At 41.7% G+C, this 14,123-nt stretch overlaps 1 protein-coding gene across 1 annotated transcript in view; it reads left to right on the top strand.

Moving 5' to 3' along the window:
• Nucleotides 1-14,123, top strand: part of Itga9 (integrin subunit alpha 9) — a 410,762-nt gene that overhangs the window by 74,975 nt on the left and 321,664 nt on the right. The window contains exons 10-11 of the mRNA XM_063260331.1: nt 1,912-2,017; nt 3,265-3,359. Coding sequence (XP_063116401.1) covers nt 1,912-2,017; nt 3,265-3,359 — 201 coding nt within the window. The remainder of the gene's footprint in view (nt 1-1,911; nt 2,018-3,264; nt 3,360-14,123) is intronic.

The following is a 14,123-nucleotide window of genomic DNA, read 5'->3' as shown; positions in this document are numbered from 1 at the left end:
TTAGGTTGATTCCTCAGTATTGTATTTTTTTTTTAACCTCCTGTGTTTGGAATTGCTTTCCTGATTTTTTTCCCAGCTATTACCTTATTGGGGTCTGAAAAGCTATTGATTTTTTTTTAAAGTCAGTTGTTTATCCTGGACCTTTTGATACCTATATCCCCACTGACATTCTAGGAGCAGGGACAGGGAAAAATGAAATGGTTATTCTATAGTTGGGAATAATGGACAGCTAGTGGCTGCCCACCATTATATGTACAGGAGAACGAAGAAGTTGCATGGCCCAAATATGTGTTCAAGTCAGGGGCAGAATCTGGGAGCATAACAATTCTCCCAGATCTCCTCTGAGCATGAGGCAACCATGTATGGCCTCCTTCCACCTCTAGCCTAATGTACTTTAGTGCTATATGATTACCCTAAGCTCCAGAGTGTTTTGTTTATGTTGGAACATATTCTGTTTGATTAATAAGTGTAAGGTAATGTGGAGGAGTGAAAAAGTGATGACTCTGGAGTTTGGACCTGAGTTTGGACCTGAGCTTGGTTCTTGGGTTTTCTAGTTTATATCTTGTGTGATGAAACAAATAGTTTGCAGTTAGTGCCTCAATTTCCTGTCTATAATGTTGGAAAGTCCGTAAATGAGGGGATGCATATACAGTGTTGGGTGCACAAAGGGAATTAGCTACTTGTGTTTACTTCCTCTTCTTCCTCACACTAATGGGAAGAAATAACTTATGGTCAGCTCTCTGGATCTATGGCTGTGCATTCTCAGATTCAGTCAACCATATATTGAACATACAGTAGCAAAAAGAATTGTCTTTACTGACCATGTGCAGACTGCAAATCCCTAAGTGATACAGTATAATAGCTATTTGAATATCATTTACCATGTATTAGAATTATAAGTAGTCTAGAGATGATTTAAAGTACATAGGAATGTGTATATAGGATATATATAAATACAGTGAAAATTTATAGAAAGATTTCAAACATTTGCAGATTTTAGACTCCAAGGTGTCCTGGCACTACCCTCACAGACACTGAAGGATGACTTTTATTTGTATTTTGGGGTGAGCTTTTACTGACTCAAGAAATCATCACACCTTTATTGTTTTCAATTGAAAGTTGTGTTTATAGAGAAAGAGATTTGGTAATGAGAAAGACCAAATATTCATGGCATGGCTCATGTGTGTATGATGGGTCCAACGTGTCTCTCCACTGGGGAGGGTTTAGTCATTCTTACTTCTCAAAACATCAGATTGCATTTCAGTACGTGGTATTCACATGCCCAGTGGTTGGGAGCAGAGTGGGTATTCTTGGGTGGTTTTCACTGCCACTGTACACCAGTGGCCCTCCTCTCTCTGTAAGTTAGTGTTTGCTCAGGAATTTTGAATCTGAGCCACACATGGTTGTAAACACAGTGATTTATCTACCTCTGTCCAGATGAGGTGCCTGAATTTTCAGAGCTGTGATCTCCCCTATCAACATGCACCTTGCAAATGGCCTTAGAAATATGACTGAAAGGCACAGGAGAGAAAGAGAAAAATATGTCCTTGTTTGAAACAACTTTGGCAACAATGTTATGCCATAAGGAAAACCCAGGGGATATTGTGGGGAGGTGTAGTAGGCAGGCTGGCTTTTCTGTCAGTATGAGGACAGTGACATGTGGCCATTGGCCAATGTGACACTCTTCTTGCCTCTGACACATATCTCAGCAATTGGAGACCTTTCTGCTGTGTAGAAGGCACTCATTTTGCCCTGAGGAGACAGAAATTTGGATTCTTGTGCTTCTGTCTAGGTGTTTCCTGTCAGTGAGTGTGATCTAGGAGCTCTGAGCTCTAGATTTATATTTTTAAATTAAAAAAATTTTGGTTCTGTGTTTTCCTCAGCCAATTTTTCTTCTGTCCTGTTTCCCAGGGAGTCCTTGAGGAGCAGTTGGCCCTGACCGGGGACAGGGCCTACAATGCACACTTTGGGGAGAGCATCGCCGGCCTGGGGGATCTCGACGATGATGGGTTCGCAGGTGAGCGAGGTCTCTGCTGGAGCGCAGAGCTCCTCCAGGCACAGTGGTAGGTCCAGTGTCAGAGTGACTTTGTCCTCTTGGCATTATCTACTTCTGGAGCTCCTGGTCTATACTGGAAGTCCATCAGCATTTTTATGGGGAGAGAGGAAACTCTTAGAGATGTTCTCCATGTAGACACCAGAACTGAGTGCTGAGCCCACTGGAGTTTTGCTTCTATGCAGCTCTTTCTTGGAGTTCAGCCTTCTTTGCTCTGTCTCTGCAGGGGAAGTCAACCTCAGGATGGGTCCTCTGGCTTCTGGTGACTAAGAAGTTTGATGAACTTTCTTCTGCCACCAGTCCTTCACAGCCCATTGGCTTCTCCTCTGACCTATTAAAATACTTCTTTCCTCACTGTATGCACTGTACTGACATTAGGGTTTAGGGAAGCTGCATCCTCAAGGCTGGGGTTCTGCTTTTGCCCAGGTTGGGTATCTGGGTTCCTTTGCTACCTCATTCCACTGGCCAGGGAGGGGTAGGGTAAAGGGAGAGGGAGAGGGAAAGGAAGAGAGGACAAACACATAAATGCTATCTTAAGATCATGGGGATGTATGCACTCTGCCCTTAAGTACACCTCTTCAGACATGGCTCATGAGAAGCAAGGGGCAAAAAGTAAGAAATACCTAGGTTATGATTCAGAAGCTGTCATTTGCGAGAGTAACGTTGATTTTTCTTTTTGGGGAAATTAATTACATTCTATATATTTTTTTTTTAGGAATCAAGTTGACTTTCTCAGTTACACAGTAACCATTGTCTATAGAATTCCCCTCTCTGAAAGAGATTAGAGTGGGTCTATTAATCCATCTCTCTCTATCTGTCTATCTTTGCACTAAGCAATATTCCCTACCCTTTTTAAATTTTGAGACAAGTACAAGGTCTCCCTAAGTACCCAAAGCTGTCTTAGCCTGCCAGAGTGCTGGGATTTTAGATGTGAACCATTACACCCAGCTTGTTATTCTTTATATCAGTGTTTCAGTACTTTTTCTTATGAGGATGAGGTAGAAGCTTTTCTGGGAAAAAAGTCCTCTCAGCTTCTATAACTTTCTTTTCATTTTTTTCTCCAGCTAAGAGATCATATGCCTAATTTAATGCTTCAATGATTAGCCAAGAATGTCTGGGATCAGGGACCTCTGACATGATAAATGGAGTTCAAGAATCCACACATACTATTCCATATGGCATTCTGACCCAGAGTTGTTTTTTTCCCTCAGATGTGGCCATTGGTGCACCCAAAGAAGACGACTTTGCAGGGGCAGTCTATATCTATCATGGCGATGCCGGTGGGATTGTCCCCCAGTACTCAATGGTAACTGGTAACTGTGTATACATGCATTCAATGAATGTGTATGGAACCTTCTCTGGGTACCATATTCTGTTGTGAGCACAACATTGGGCTTTCCTTTAGACATCCATCTTCTAGTGAAAGGTTAAAGTGGTTGATATTACTTATTAAATATAAAAAAGTATGCATAGCATCCTGACATTGCTCACGTTCAGGGATACTTTTGGTAGAGAAAATAATAACCGAGAGGAGGAGCTGGGCAGATCTGGGGTGCCCTCACTGGCCTCTCTGCGTGTCTGGAGGACTCTGGATTTCTGCGCCCAGACTGCTGGAGTTCCCTCAGGCTTCCAGGTGCAGTGAAGGAGAGAGGTGGGTTTAAGGCTTCCACATCAGCCTCCCCATTCCCGGCTTCATTTGGAGACCTGCTGAGCTCCCAATAGGTGGGCTGGCCCACACTACCAGCCTAGCCCAGCCTGTTTAGCTGCCGCGCCTGGCCACAGGTCTGCAGAGGAGGAGCTGGGCAGATCTGGGGTGCCCTCACTGGCCTCTCTGCGTGTCTGGAGGACTCTGGATTTCTGCACCCAGACTGCTGGAGTTCCCTCAGGCTTCCAGGTGCAGTGAAGGAGAGAGGTGGGTTTAAGGCTTCCACATCAGCCTCCCCATTCCCGGCTTCATTTGGAGACCTGCTGAGCTCCCGATAGGTGGGCTGGCCCACACTACCAGCCTAGCCCAGCCTGTTTAGCTGCCGCGCCTGGCCACAGGTCTGCAGAGGAGGAGCTGGGCAGATCTGGGGTGCCCTCACTGGCCTCTCTGCGTGTCTGGAGGACTCTGGATTTCTGCGCCCAGACTGCTGGAGTTCCCTCAGGCTTCCAGGTGCAGTGAAGGAGAGAGGTGGGTTTAAGGCTTCCACATCAGCCTCCCCATTCCCGGCTTCATTTGGAGACCTGCTGAGCTCCCGATAGGTGGGCTGGCCCACACTACCAGCCTAGCCCAGCCTGTTTAGCTGCCGCGCCTGGCCACAGGTCTGCAGAGGAGGAGCTGGGCAGATCTGGGGTGCCCTCACTGGCCTCTCTGCGTGTCTGGAGGACTCTGGATTTCTGCGCCCAGACTGCTGGAGTTCCCTCAGGCTTCCAGGTGCAGTGAAGGCGAGAGGTGGGTTTGAGGCTTCCACATCAGCCTTCCCATTCCAGGCTTCATTTGGAGACCTGCTGAGCTCCCGATAGGTGGGCTGGCCCACACTACCAGCCTAGCCCAGCCTGTTTAGCAGCCGCGCCTGGCCATAGGTCTGCAGAGGAGGAGCTGGGCAGATCTGGGGTGCCCTCACTGGCCTCTCTACGTGTCTGGAGGACTCTGGATTTCTGCGCCCAGACTGCTGGAGTTCCCTCAGGCTTCCAGGTGCAGTGAAGGAGAGAGGTGGGTTTAAGGCTTCCACATCAGCCTCCCCATTCCCGGCTTCATTTGGAGACCTGCTGAGCTCCCGAAAGGTGGGCTGGCCCATACTACCAGCCTAGCCCAGCCTGTTTAGCTGCCGCGCCTGGCCACAGGTCTGCAGAGGAGGAGCTGGGCAGATCTGGGGTGCCCTCACTGGCCTCTCTGCGTGTCTGGAGGACTCTGGATTTCTGCGCCCAGACTGCTGGAGTTCCCTCAGGCTTCCAGGTGCAATGAAGGAGAGAGGTGGGTTTAAGGCTTCCACATCAGCCTCCCCATTCCCGGCTTCATTTGGAGACCTGCTGAGCTCCCAATAGGTGGGCTGGCCCACACTACCAGCCTAGCCCAGCCTGTTTAGCTGCCGCGCCTGGCCACAGGTCTGCAGAGGAGGAGCTGGGCAGATCTGGGGTGCCCTCACTGGCCTCTCTGCGTGTCTGGAGGACTGTGGATATCTCTGCAACCAGGGAGGGTCCACAGGTTCCTGAAGCACTGCGGCCTGTGGTGAGTACCCTAACCCGGCTGCGATTGAAGAACTGTGGAGCTTCCAAGGGGCAGGTGGGCGCACAGTGTCCCTGAGGCCCAGCTTGTCTGGAACTGCGGAGTTCTGAGCAGGCAGAGGAGGGCCACTGGTTCTGTAGGCCTAATGGCTTGGAGTAGCGCGGCGCCAGAGTCCCAGTAGCTCCAAACATAGAAGGGGATTTTCAACAGATCCTGAGGAAGCTTTCAAGTAACACTTGAAACACAGAAATATAGGAAAATGACAAAACGAAAGACCAAATTACAACCTCAAACCTCCAGCCCATCTCAAGAAACCCTAGGAGCGATGTATATAGAAGAAAATATATCCCATCCACCTCATATATCGGACACAATAGCCACTGAAATTGACAAGCAACTCCAGGAAGCTTTAAAGAAATTCAAACTCGAAATAATCTCCCAGATAAAAGAAGAAATGATAAAAGAAATGAAAGAGATTCTAAATATATCTAAAGAAAACACAGATAAAAAATTGGAGGAACTAAACAAAAAGATAGAATCCCTAGACGAGCAATATAAGAAACAAACAGAATACATAATGCAGATGCACAGAGATATACAGGAAATAAAAAACTCCACTGAAAGTTGTAAAAACCGCCTTAATGAAAGTGAAGATAGAGTTTCAGACCTTGAAGACAGGATTGCAGCTAGTGAACAGGAAAGGAAAGATCTTTTGAAAATAACAAGGAACCAGGAAACAACAATTCAACAACTGCAAGACGATGCAAAGAAGAATAACATAAGAATGATAGGGATTAATGAAAGAGAGGGAGACAACATGAAGGATGTCAGGAGGATATTTAGAGAAGTAATAGCTGAAAATTTCCCAAGCATGAGATCAGAAACTGACATCAGGATCAGTGAAGCATATAGAACTCCAAACAGTCATAACCAAAATAAAACTACACCCAGACATATAATAGTCACCATCCCAGAAATCCAACACAAGAATAGATTATTAAAAGCTGTCAGAGAGAAAAGACAGATCACTTATAAAGGAAAACCTATCAGAATCACAGCAGACTTCTCAGCACAAACGATAAAGTCAAGAAGAGCATGGAGTGAAGTATTCCAGATCCTAAAGCAAAATGATTTCCAACCAAGACTGATATATCCTGCAAAACTATCATTCAAAATAGATGGTGCAATACGATACTTCCATGACAAAGAACAGCTGAAGAACTTCATGAACACCAAACCAACCCTGCAAAAAATATTGAAAGACAGTTTAGATACACAAAGGAAAAAACCACTAAGCAAAGCAAATAATTAAACAGAACCGAAAGATAAAGATGCAACAGCAGAGAGATAACATTCCTACAATTAACCAGCATTTAACAGTAATAACCATTAATGTAAATGGTCTCAATGCACCAATCAAAAGAAACAGACTAGCAGAATGGATCAAGAAACAAAATCCAACCATATGCTGTTTACAGGAAACCCATCTAACCCAGAAAGATACTCACAGACTGAAAGTCAAAGGATGGAAAACAATTCTTCATGCAGCAGGAATCCAAAAAAAGGCAGGAGTAGCCATTCTGTTTGCAGACAACGTGAACTTTAAACCAACAATGACCATAAAGGACAAAGAAGGTCACTACATACTCGTAAGGGGAAAACTCCAAGAGGAAGAGATAACTATCTTAAATATATACGCACCAAACTCCAGAGCACCCAGTTATATAAAACAATTATTAACAGAAATGAAAACTCAAATTATCAGTAACACAATTGTAACAGGAGACCTTAATACACCACTGACACCAAGGGACAGATCAACCAGACAGAAAATGAGCAAAGAAATAACAGAACTGAATCACACCTGTGAACAAATGGGTTTGATAGACATATACAGAATGTTCCACCCAACAACATCAGAATACACATTCTTCTCAGCAGTACATGGATCATTTTCTAAAATAGACCATATATTAGCTCACAGAACATATTTAAGCAAATGCAAAAGAGTTGAAATCATCCCTTGCATATTATCGGATCATAGCGCTCTGAAATTAGAAATTAATGACAAAGGATACTGCAAAAATTCCGCAAACACATGGAAACTAAATAACACACTCTTGAGTAATCAGTGGGTCACAGAAGAAATTAAAGAAGAAATCAAACAATACCTAAAAGAAAATGAAAATGCAGATACAACTTACCGGAATCTGTGGGATGCAATGAAAGCCGTTCTGAGAGGAAAATTTATTGCACTGAGTTCCCACATCAGGAAAACAGAACGAATACAAGTAAATAACTTGATGCTACACCTCAAACAGCTAGAAAAAGAAGAGCAAGTCAAGCCCAAAGCCAAAAGAAGAGAGGAAATTATAAGAATCAGAGCAGAAATCAATGCAATAGAGACTAAGAAAACAATCCAAAGAATCAACGAATCAAAGAGTTGGTTCTTTGAAAGAATAAATAAAATCGATAAGCCCCTAGCCAACCTTATTAAAAAAAGGAAAGAAAAAGCTCAAATTCATGCAATAAGAAATGAAAAAGGAGAAATCACTACAGACCCAATAGAAATACAGAGGATCATCAACACCTATTTCGAAAACCTCTACTCTCAAAAGTTTGATAACACAGAAGAAATAGACAGATTCTTAGAAGCATATGAAGTACCAAAGCTAGATCAAGAGGATATAAAACTGTTGAAAAACCCAATCTCTGCTAATGAAATTGAGAATGTAATTGGGTCCTTGCCCACCAAGAAGAGCCCAGGCCCAGATGGATTCACTGCAGAATTCTACAAGAAATATAAAGTAGACCTAATGCCGACACTCCTCAAACTATTCAATGAAATTGAAAGGGAAGCAATCCTTCCTAAGTCATTCCTGGAAGCAAATATTACTCTAGTACCAAAACCTGAGAAAGACCCAACTATAAAAGAGAACTATAGACCGATCTCCCTAATGAACACAGATGCAAAAATCCTCAATAAAATATTGGCAAATAGGATCCAGCAAATCATCAAGAAGATTATACACCATGACCAGGTGGGATTCATCCCAGGAATGCAAGGATGGTTCAACATACGCAAATCAATAAATGTAATCCACCATATCAATAAAGCCAAAAATAAGAATCACATGATCATCTCTATAGATGCAGAAAAAGCCTTCGATAAGGTCCAACACTTATTCATGATAAGAACTTTACAGAAAATTGGAATAAATGGTCTTTACCTCAATATAATAAAGGCCATTTATGACAAACCAACAGCCAGCATCATACTAAATGGCCAAAAATTGAAAGCCTTTACTTTAAAATCGGGTACAAGACAAGGATGTCCTTTATCACCACTCCTATTTAATATAGTACTGGAAGTACTAGCCAGAGCAATTAGGCAAGAAAGAGAAATAAAAGGGGTAAAGATAGGAAAAGAAGAAGTTAAATTATCATGGTTTGCAGATGACATGATACTCTACATAGAAGACCCCCTAAACTCCATTGAAATACTCTTAGATACAATAAATAAATTCAGTAATGTGGCTGGATACAAAATCAATACTCAGAAATCAATAGCATTCCTATACACGAACAACAAAATTACAGAGAGGGAAATAAGAGAAACTGGACTATTCACATTAGCAAGCAAAAAAATGAAATATTTAGGAATTACTCTTACGAAAGAAGTGAAAGACTTATACAGTGAAAATTATAATACACTGAAAAAGGAAATTGAAGATGATCTCAGAAAATGGAAAGACATCCCTTGCTCATGGATAGGAAGAACAAACATTGTGAAAATGGCCATTCTCCCAAAACTCTTATACAGATTCAATGCAATCCCAATAGAAATACCATCAACATACCTTATAGATCTAGAGAAATCACTCCTAAATTTCATCTGGAACCAGAAGAGACCTAGAATCGCAAAGGCAATTCTAAGCAGCAAAGAAAAAGCAGGAGGCATCACAATCCCTGACTTGAAGTTATACTACAAAGCAACAGTAGTAAAATCAACATGGTATTGGAATCAAAACAGAGCTGAAGATCAGTGGAATAGATTAGAAGATACAACCACAACTACGAACACACTCAACCACCTTATTTTTGATAAAGGAGCCAAGCAGGTTCACTGGAAGAACGACAGTCTCTTTAATAAATGGTGCTGGAAAAACTGGCTCTCCATTTGCCGAAAACTAAAGCTAGACCCGTGTCTATCACCATGTACTAAATTAAAATCTAAATGGGTCAAAGATCTGAATATTAAAACAGAAACACTAAATCTATTGGAAGACAAAATAGGTAGAAACCTTGGAGACATAGGAGTAGGTAAAGAATTCATGAACAGGACTCAAACCGCACGGGAAATACTTCCCAGAATCAATAACTGGGACCACTTCTTATTAAAAAGTTTCTGCATGTCAAAAGAAATCTCCAGCATAGTGAAAAGAAAACCCACAAACTGGGAAAAGATTTTAGTAAACTCTCTCTCAGACAAGGGCCTCTTGTCTAAAACATACAAAGAATTAAAGAAACTCAGACCTCCGAAATTCAAAGATCCAATCCAAAAATGGGCATCTGAGATGAATATGCAATTCTCAGATGAAGAAATGCAAATGGCAAATAAATACATGAAAAAATGCTCATCATCATTGGTCATTAGAGAAATGCAAATTAAAACCACACTGAGATACCATCTCACTCCTGAAAGAATGGCCAGGATCAAGAAAACCGACAACAAATTCTGGAGAGGCTGTGGGGAAAAAGGAACTCTCCTGCACTGCTGGTGGAAGTGTAGACTGGTACAGCCTTTGTGGAGATCTGTCTGGAGATTTCTCAAAAAGTTGGGACTGGAAATCCCATTTATTCCAGCTATTCCACTTCTAGGCATATTCCCAGAAGAACTGAAAGCATCATACCACAGTGATATATGTGCACCTATGTTTATAGCAGCACAATTTGTAATCGCCAGATCTTGGAAACAACCCAAGTGCCCATCAACTGAGGAATGGATAAAAAAGTTGTGGTATTTCTATACAATGGAGTATTATTCAGCTATAAAGAAGGATCACATTGAGATATTTATCAATAAATGGGCACAGCTTGAGACCATACTCATAAGTGAAATAAATCAATCTCGCATGTGTGAATACCGAATAGTTTCCCTAATGTAAGTAATGATTCAAATATATAAAAATATGTGGTAATCATGATTCCCCATTAGGTGGCCTTGAAGCCTTATAAAGTTTTCACTCATTAATTAGAAAGGCTTTATTCTGGGCTTCTTGATATGAAAATATTTGAAGCTAGAGTATATGAAGTTTTACCCAAATATTTCAAGGAAAAAGACACTATGGTAACTACTATTAAGTCAGGTTATAAGGTGGTGAAGTACTAGGTTATTGAAACAGTCATGCTGTGACCTCTATTGTTATATTGTTATGTCCTGTTTTATCTCAATCTCCCCCTTATTGTTTCAAAAAAATTATTTAGTCATTTCTTATGTTTGTCTTAATTAAAGAAAAAATTCAAAAAAATTAGGATATATAAATAGTAACTCTTTTCGATTTCCTATTAACTTGTTTTGAAGTCCTGTAGTACTCGCACGATCTTGTTTTGACTGATTAGACTCTGTTCCATTCTATATGATAGTATCAAGTTTGAAGACATAGGCAACTACTTTGAAGACAATAAGATTCACTAAGATACCCATTCTGGTTTGACTATTGTCTTCTTTGGAAGTCCTGTAATATTTACAATGCCTAAGTTTTATTGGTCTTGTTCTCTACTGTTTTGTCCAACTTTATAATATCTAATAAGATAGACAATTCTTTTTAAGGAAACAAGGGACAACGTTGATAACCATTGTTGATAAACTTGTACTCTGTTCTATACCATGTGCTATGTCTATCCTTGGTATTGACTGACAGCTTTGTTTTGCCATATTTGACTGTATTCTCCCCCCCCCCCCAAAGAAAGTAATAAGCACTAAGGAGTAATAAAATCCAAGATGTGTAAATTTTGTTGTAAAAAAGAGAGGGAAAAAAAAAAAAAGAAAAAGAGCTCTAACGGATATAACAGCAAGTGTGTTTGGGGGTGTTAAATAGCTGACTTTATCAATGTTTTTGGAACATTGAACACAGCTGTTTGCAGTCTCCCTGTTTGAATGTCCACCTTGTGTTCTTTGATACTGTGATTTGAGGAACTATTTTCAAGAAAATAGTGTGTAATCTACTAGCAGGTAATTTCTTACTGTTATGGTTTTTTGTTTTGTTTTGTTTTGTTTTGTTTTGTAGTTCTGTATTGCGTGTACCCTTACGCCGCTTTGGTTTGTTTTGTGTTTTTCTCTTTTTCCTCTTAAATTAAAAAAAAAAAAAAAAAAAAGAAAATAATAACCAAATTTTTACTTAGAATTTGAGCTACTTGAGAAACTGAAGTTTCTCTGTTTGGTGTCTCCTTTACTTACCATCTATGTGTTAAGTCAAAGGAGTATCATTAAAATATAATCTAGGGAGAGACTGGTCCACAGAGAAGGGCCTGAAAGTTATCATGGACTGTTGTCACAGTTGTCATGAAAACCAGTAGCTGGTTAAAGCTCTAGTATCACACTGGAGTTAGGAACATGGAAGTGGTGAGTTCTGCTTTTTTTCTGTATCATCGCTGTATTCAGTCTTGCTGATGGTGTCAAGCCAAGCCCATGGGAGAAAAGGAAGTCACACTCAGGACAGAAGCATGGTCAGGACATTTGTGGATGTGTGTAGAGTGGCACTGGTCCATATCTTTCTCCCAGGAAGTCAGTGGCAGAAAAGGGCAGCTCACATGGAGAAATTTTCATTCAGCAAATAGTTGTCAAGTATTTAAGTGACAAGCACTTCCTTCATATTTAGATGTATGTATTTATATTTTAAGCTTGAAATGCAGTGTGTTAAAAGTCCAGGTTCATTGTCTGTTGACTACCTTCTCAGCTCAGTGCCTTGCCTGAGAGAGACACTTCAGGGTTGAGGGTTCAGGGAGAAGGGGGCTGTTTTCTGAGGGCCTGCCCTGCCCTTTCCTTGCTGTGAATCTTCACAACAGCCGTGTGAGGTGGGCACATTGATTACCCACTGTTTTTCTCTGCGACCCAGGGTGGGTATTTGACTTCCCCAAGGTACTAAGCAGCAATATGGCTGTTGAAACTTTTCCAGTCTTAAACTGACTCCTGAAACTGTTCATGACCACCATCCTTGGCTCCATATTAGAAAAAAAGACCCACTCAAAGCAGATCAGTAGGAAAACTTAGAGATATAGAAACTTATTATACAGTGAAGCACATATACTCCAAGGAACCTCTGTCCACATGGACCATCCTCTTTTCATTAGAAATAAGTATAGTAACATGAAAGTAATAAGCTTTTAATTCATCCCAGCTGATATGGCAAGAGGAAGAGGCTTTGGGCACAGTGTGGGGCCCACATGTCCATCCCAGGAGCCACCCTGGTCTGGCACACTGTTCTAAGCTGAAAGTCATCTGAGGACCTGGTGCTTGGGCAGAGGGCAGGGTCATTCTCCACACATCCTCCTGGCAGTTTGTTCTTTGACCTCAGGGGCTAATCACACAGGCGACAACCTGTGCAAGACCTCTGCTTCCCCTCCACCCAGGGCTCTCTAGTGTTTTGTTTTGTTGCTGGGTGGAATCCTTGTACAAAGCTGGAGTATATATTCTGTGGTTAGTATGGAGTGTCTCTAGTAGGAAGCGGGATCAGCAGCTGGACTGCCCTGTCTTTGTCAGCAGGCATGTTGGCTTGTCAGCTTTGACACAGAAGTGGTTTGGGGCTCTTTAAAGAGAGACAGAAAAAATAAATAAATAAATAAATAAATAAATAAATAAATAAACAAACAAACAAACTTTTAGAAAACTGAGTATACTTTCTGTTAATTTATATATGATAAGGTCAATGATTTAAAGGAGGAAAAAAATCTCTTTAATGATACATCCTTCTGGGCCCATGTCCTGGACAGACTGAGCACTGTATGTGGAAAATAGAGGAAGAAATCAGAAACAAGTCTAGGCAATGCAATTGCTTTTCTTTGGCCCAGATTGGTATTATTTCTGTTGGGTAAATGGTGAGATCAGGGCCTCAACTTCTTCCATATTGCTCTTTAACTCATTCCTTTTCCTTGAGTTTTCCATGAAGAGTGGTGATTTTAAGATACCAGTGCACCTGCCCCAGTTTGAGAGCCCTCAGGGCATGTCATGGCGGCCCCTGTGATCTTTCTGCTGCTGTAGCGGACACTGCACATAAACCTGGTCAAGTGGAAGTTTTCCAAGGTTCCTGGTTTCCATTTGGGGTTATTAGCACTGAGCAGACTTATCTTCCTGCCTTTATAGCATAATGGCCTGCAGATGTCTGTGGATATTTTAAGCTTGCATCGCCACCCCCAAGTAGACCACCCCTTTTCCTGCCCCAGTCCCAGCCACTGCATACCTTAGAAATGCAAACCCAGGGCAAGTTGTTACTAGTGTAAGCATGGCTTGTAAGAAGTACACAGACACAGGTGTTTGTTTAGATAGAGCCATGTGGTGTGTGAGGCTTTGCTTGGGAGTAAAAAGCATTTCTTCAGTGTTACCTACAGTTTTCTGATCTATACTTTGATGCACACACATTTCCTGTTGGATGATGTAACTGAAGATGGCAAGAGGGGCTCTCAGGTCATTTCCAAGAAGGTTATTTGAAGTGATCAGCAGGATGCAGGGACATCTCAGTGTCCATGTGCAGACCCTATGCAAACTCCTTCTGCCCACATCGTGAGGTCTCTATAGGATGGCTCAGTAAAGAAAAGCATAAGGAAATAAAGGGAAAATGGTCCCGATATCTGTAAATCTGGTTC

Source organism: Cavia porcellus, unplaced genomic scaffold (assembly GCF_034190915.1).
Source record: "Cavia porcellus strain 051 isolate PalLab524CR breed Dunkin Hartley unplaced genomic scaffold, mCavPor4.1 scaffold_13, whole genome shotgun sequence".
Classification (NCBI taxonomy): domain Eukaryota; kingdom Metazoa; phylum Chordata; class Mammalia; order Rodentia; family Caviidae; genus Cavia; species Cavia porcellus.
The sequence above is the reverse complement of the archived record's forward strand: the minus strand, read 5'-3'. Positions and strand labels throughout refer to the sequence as shown.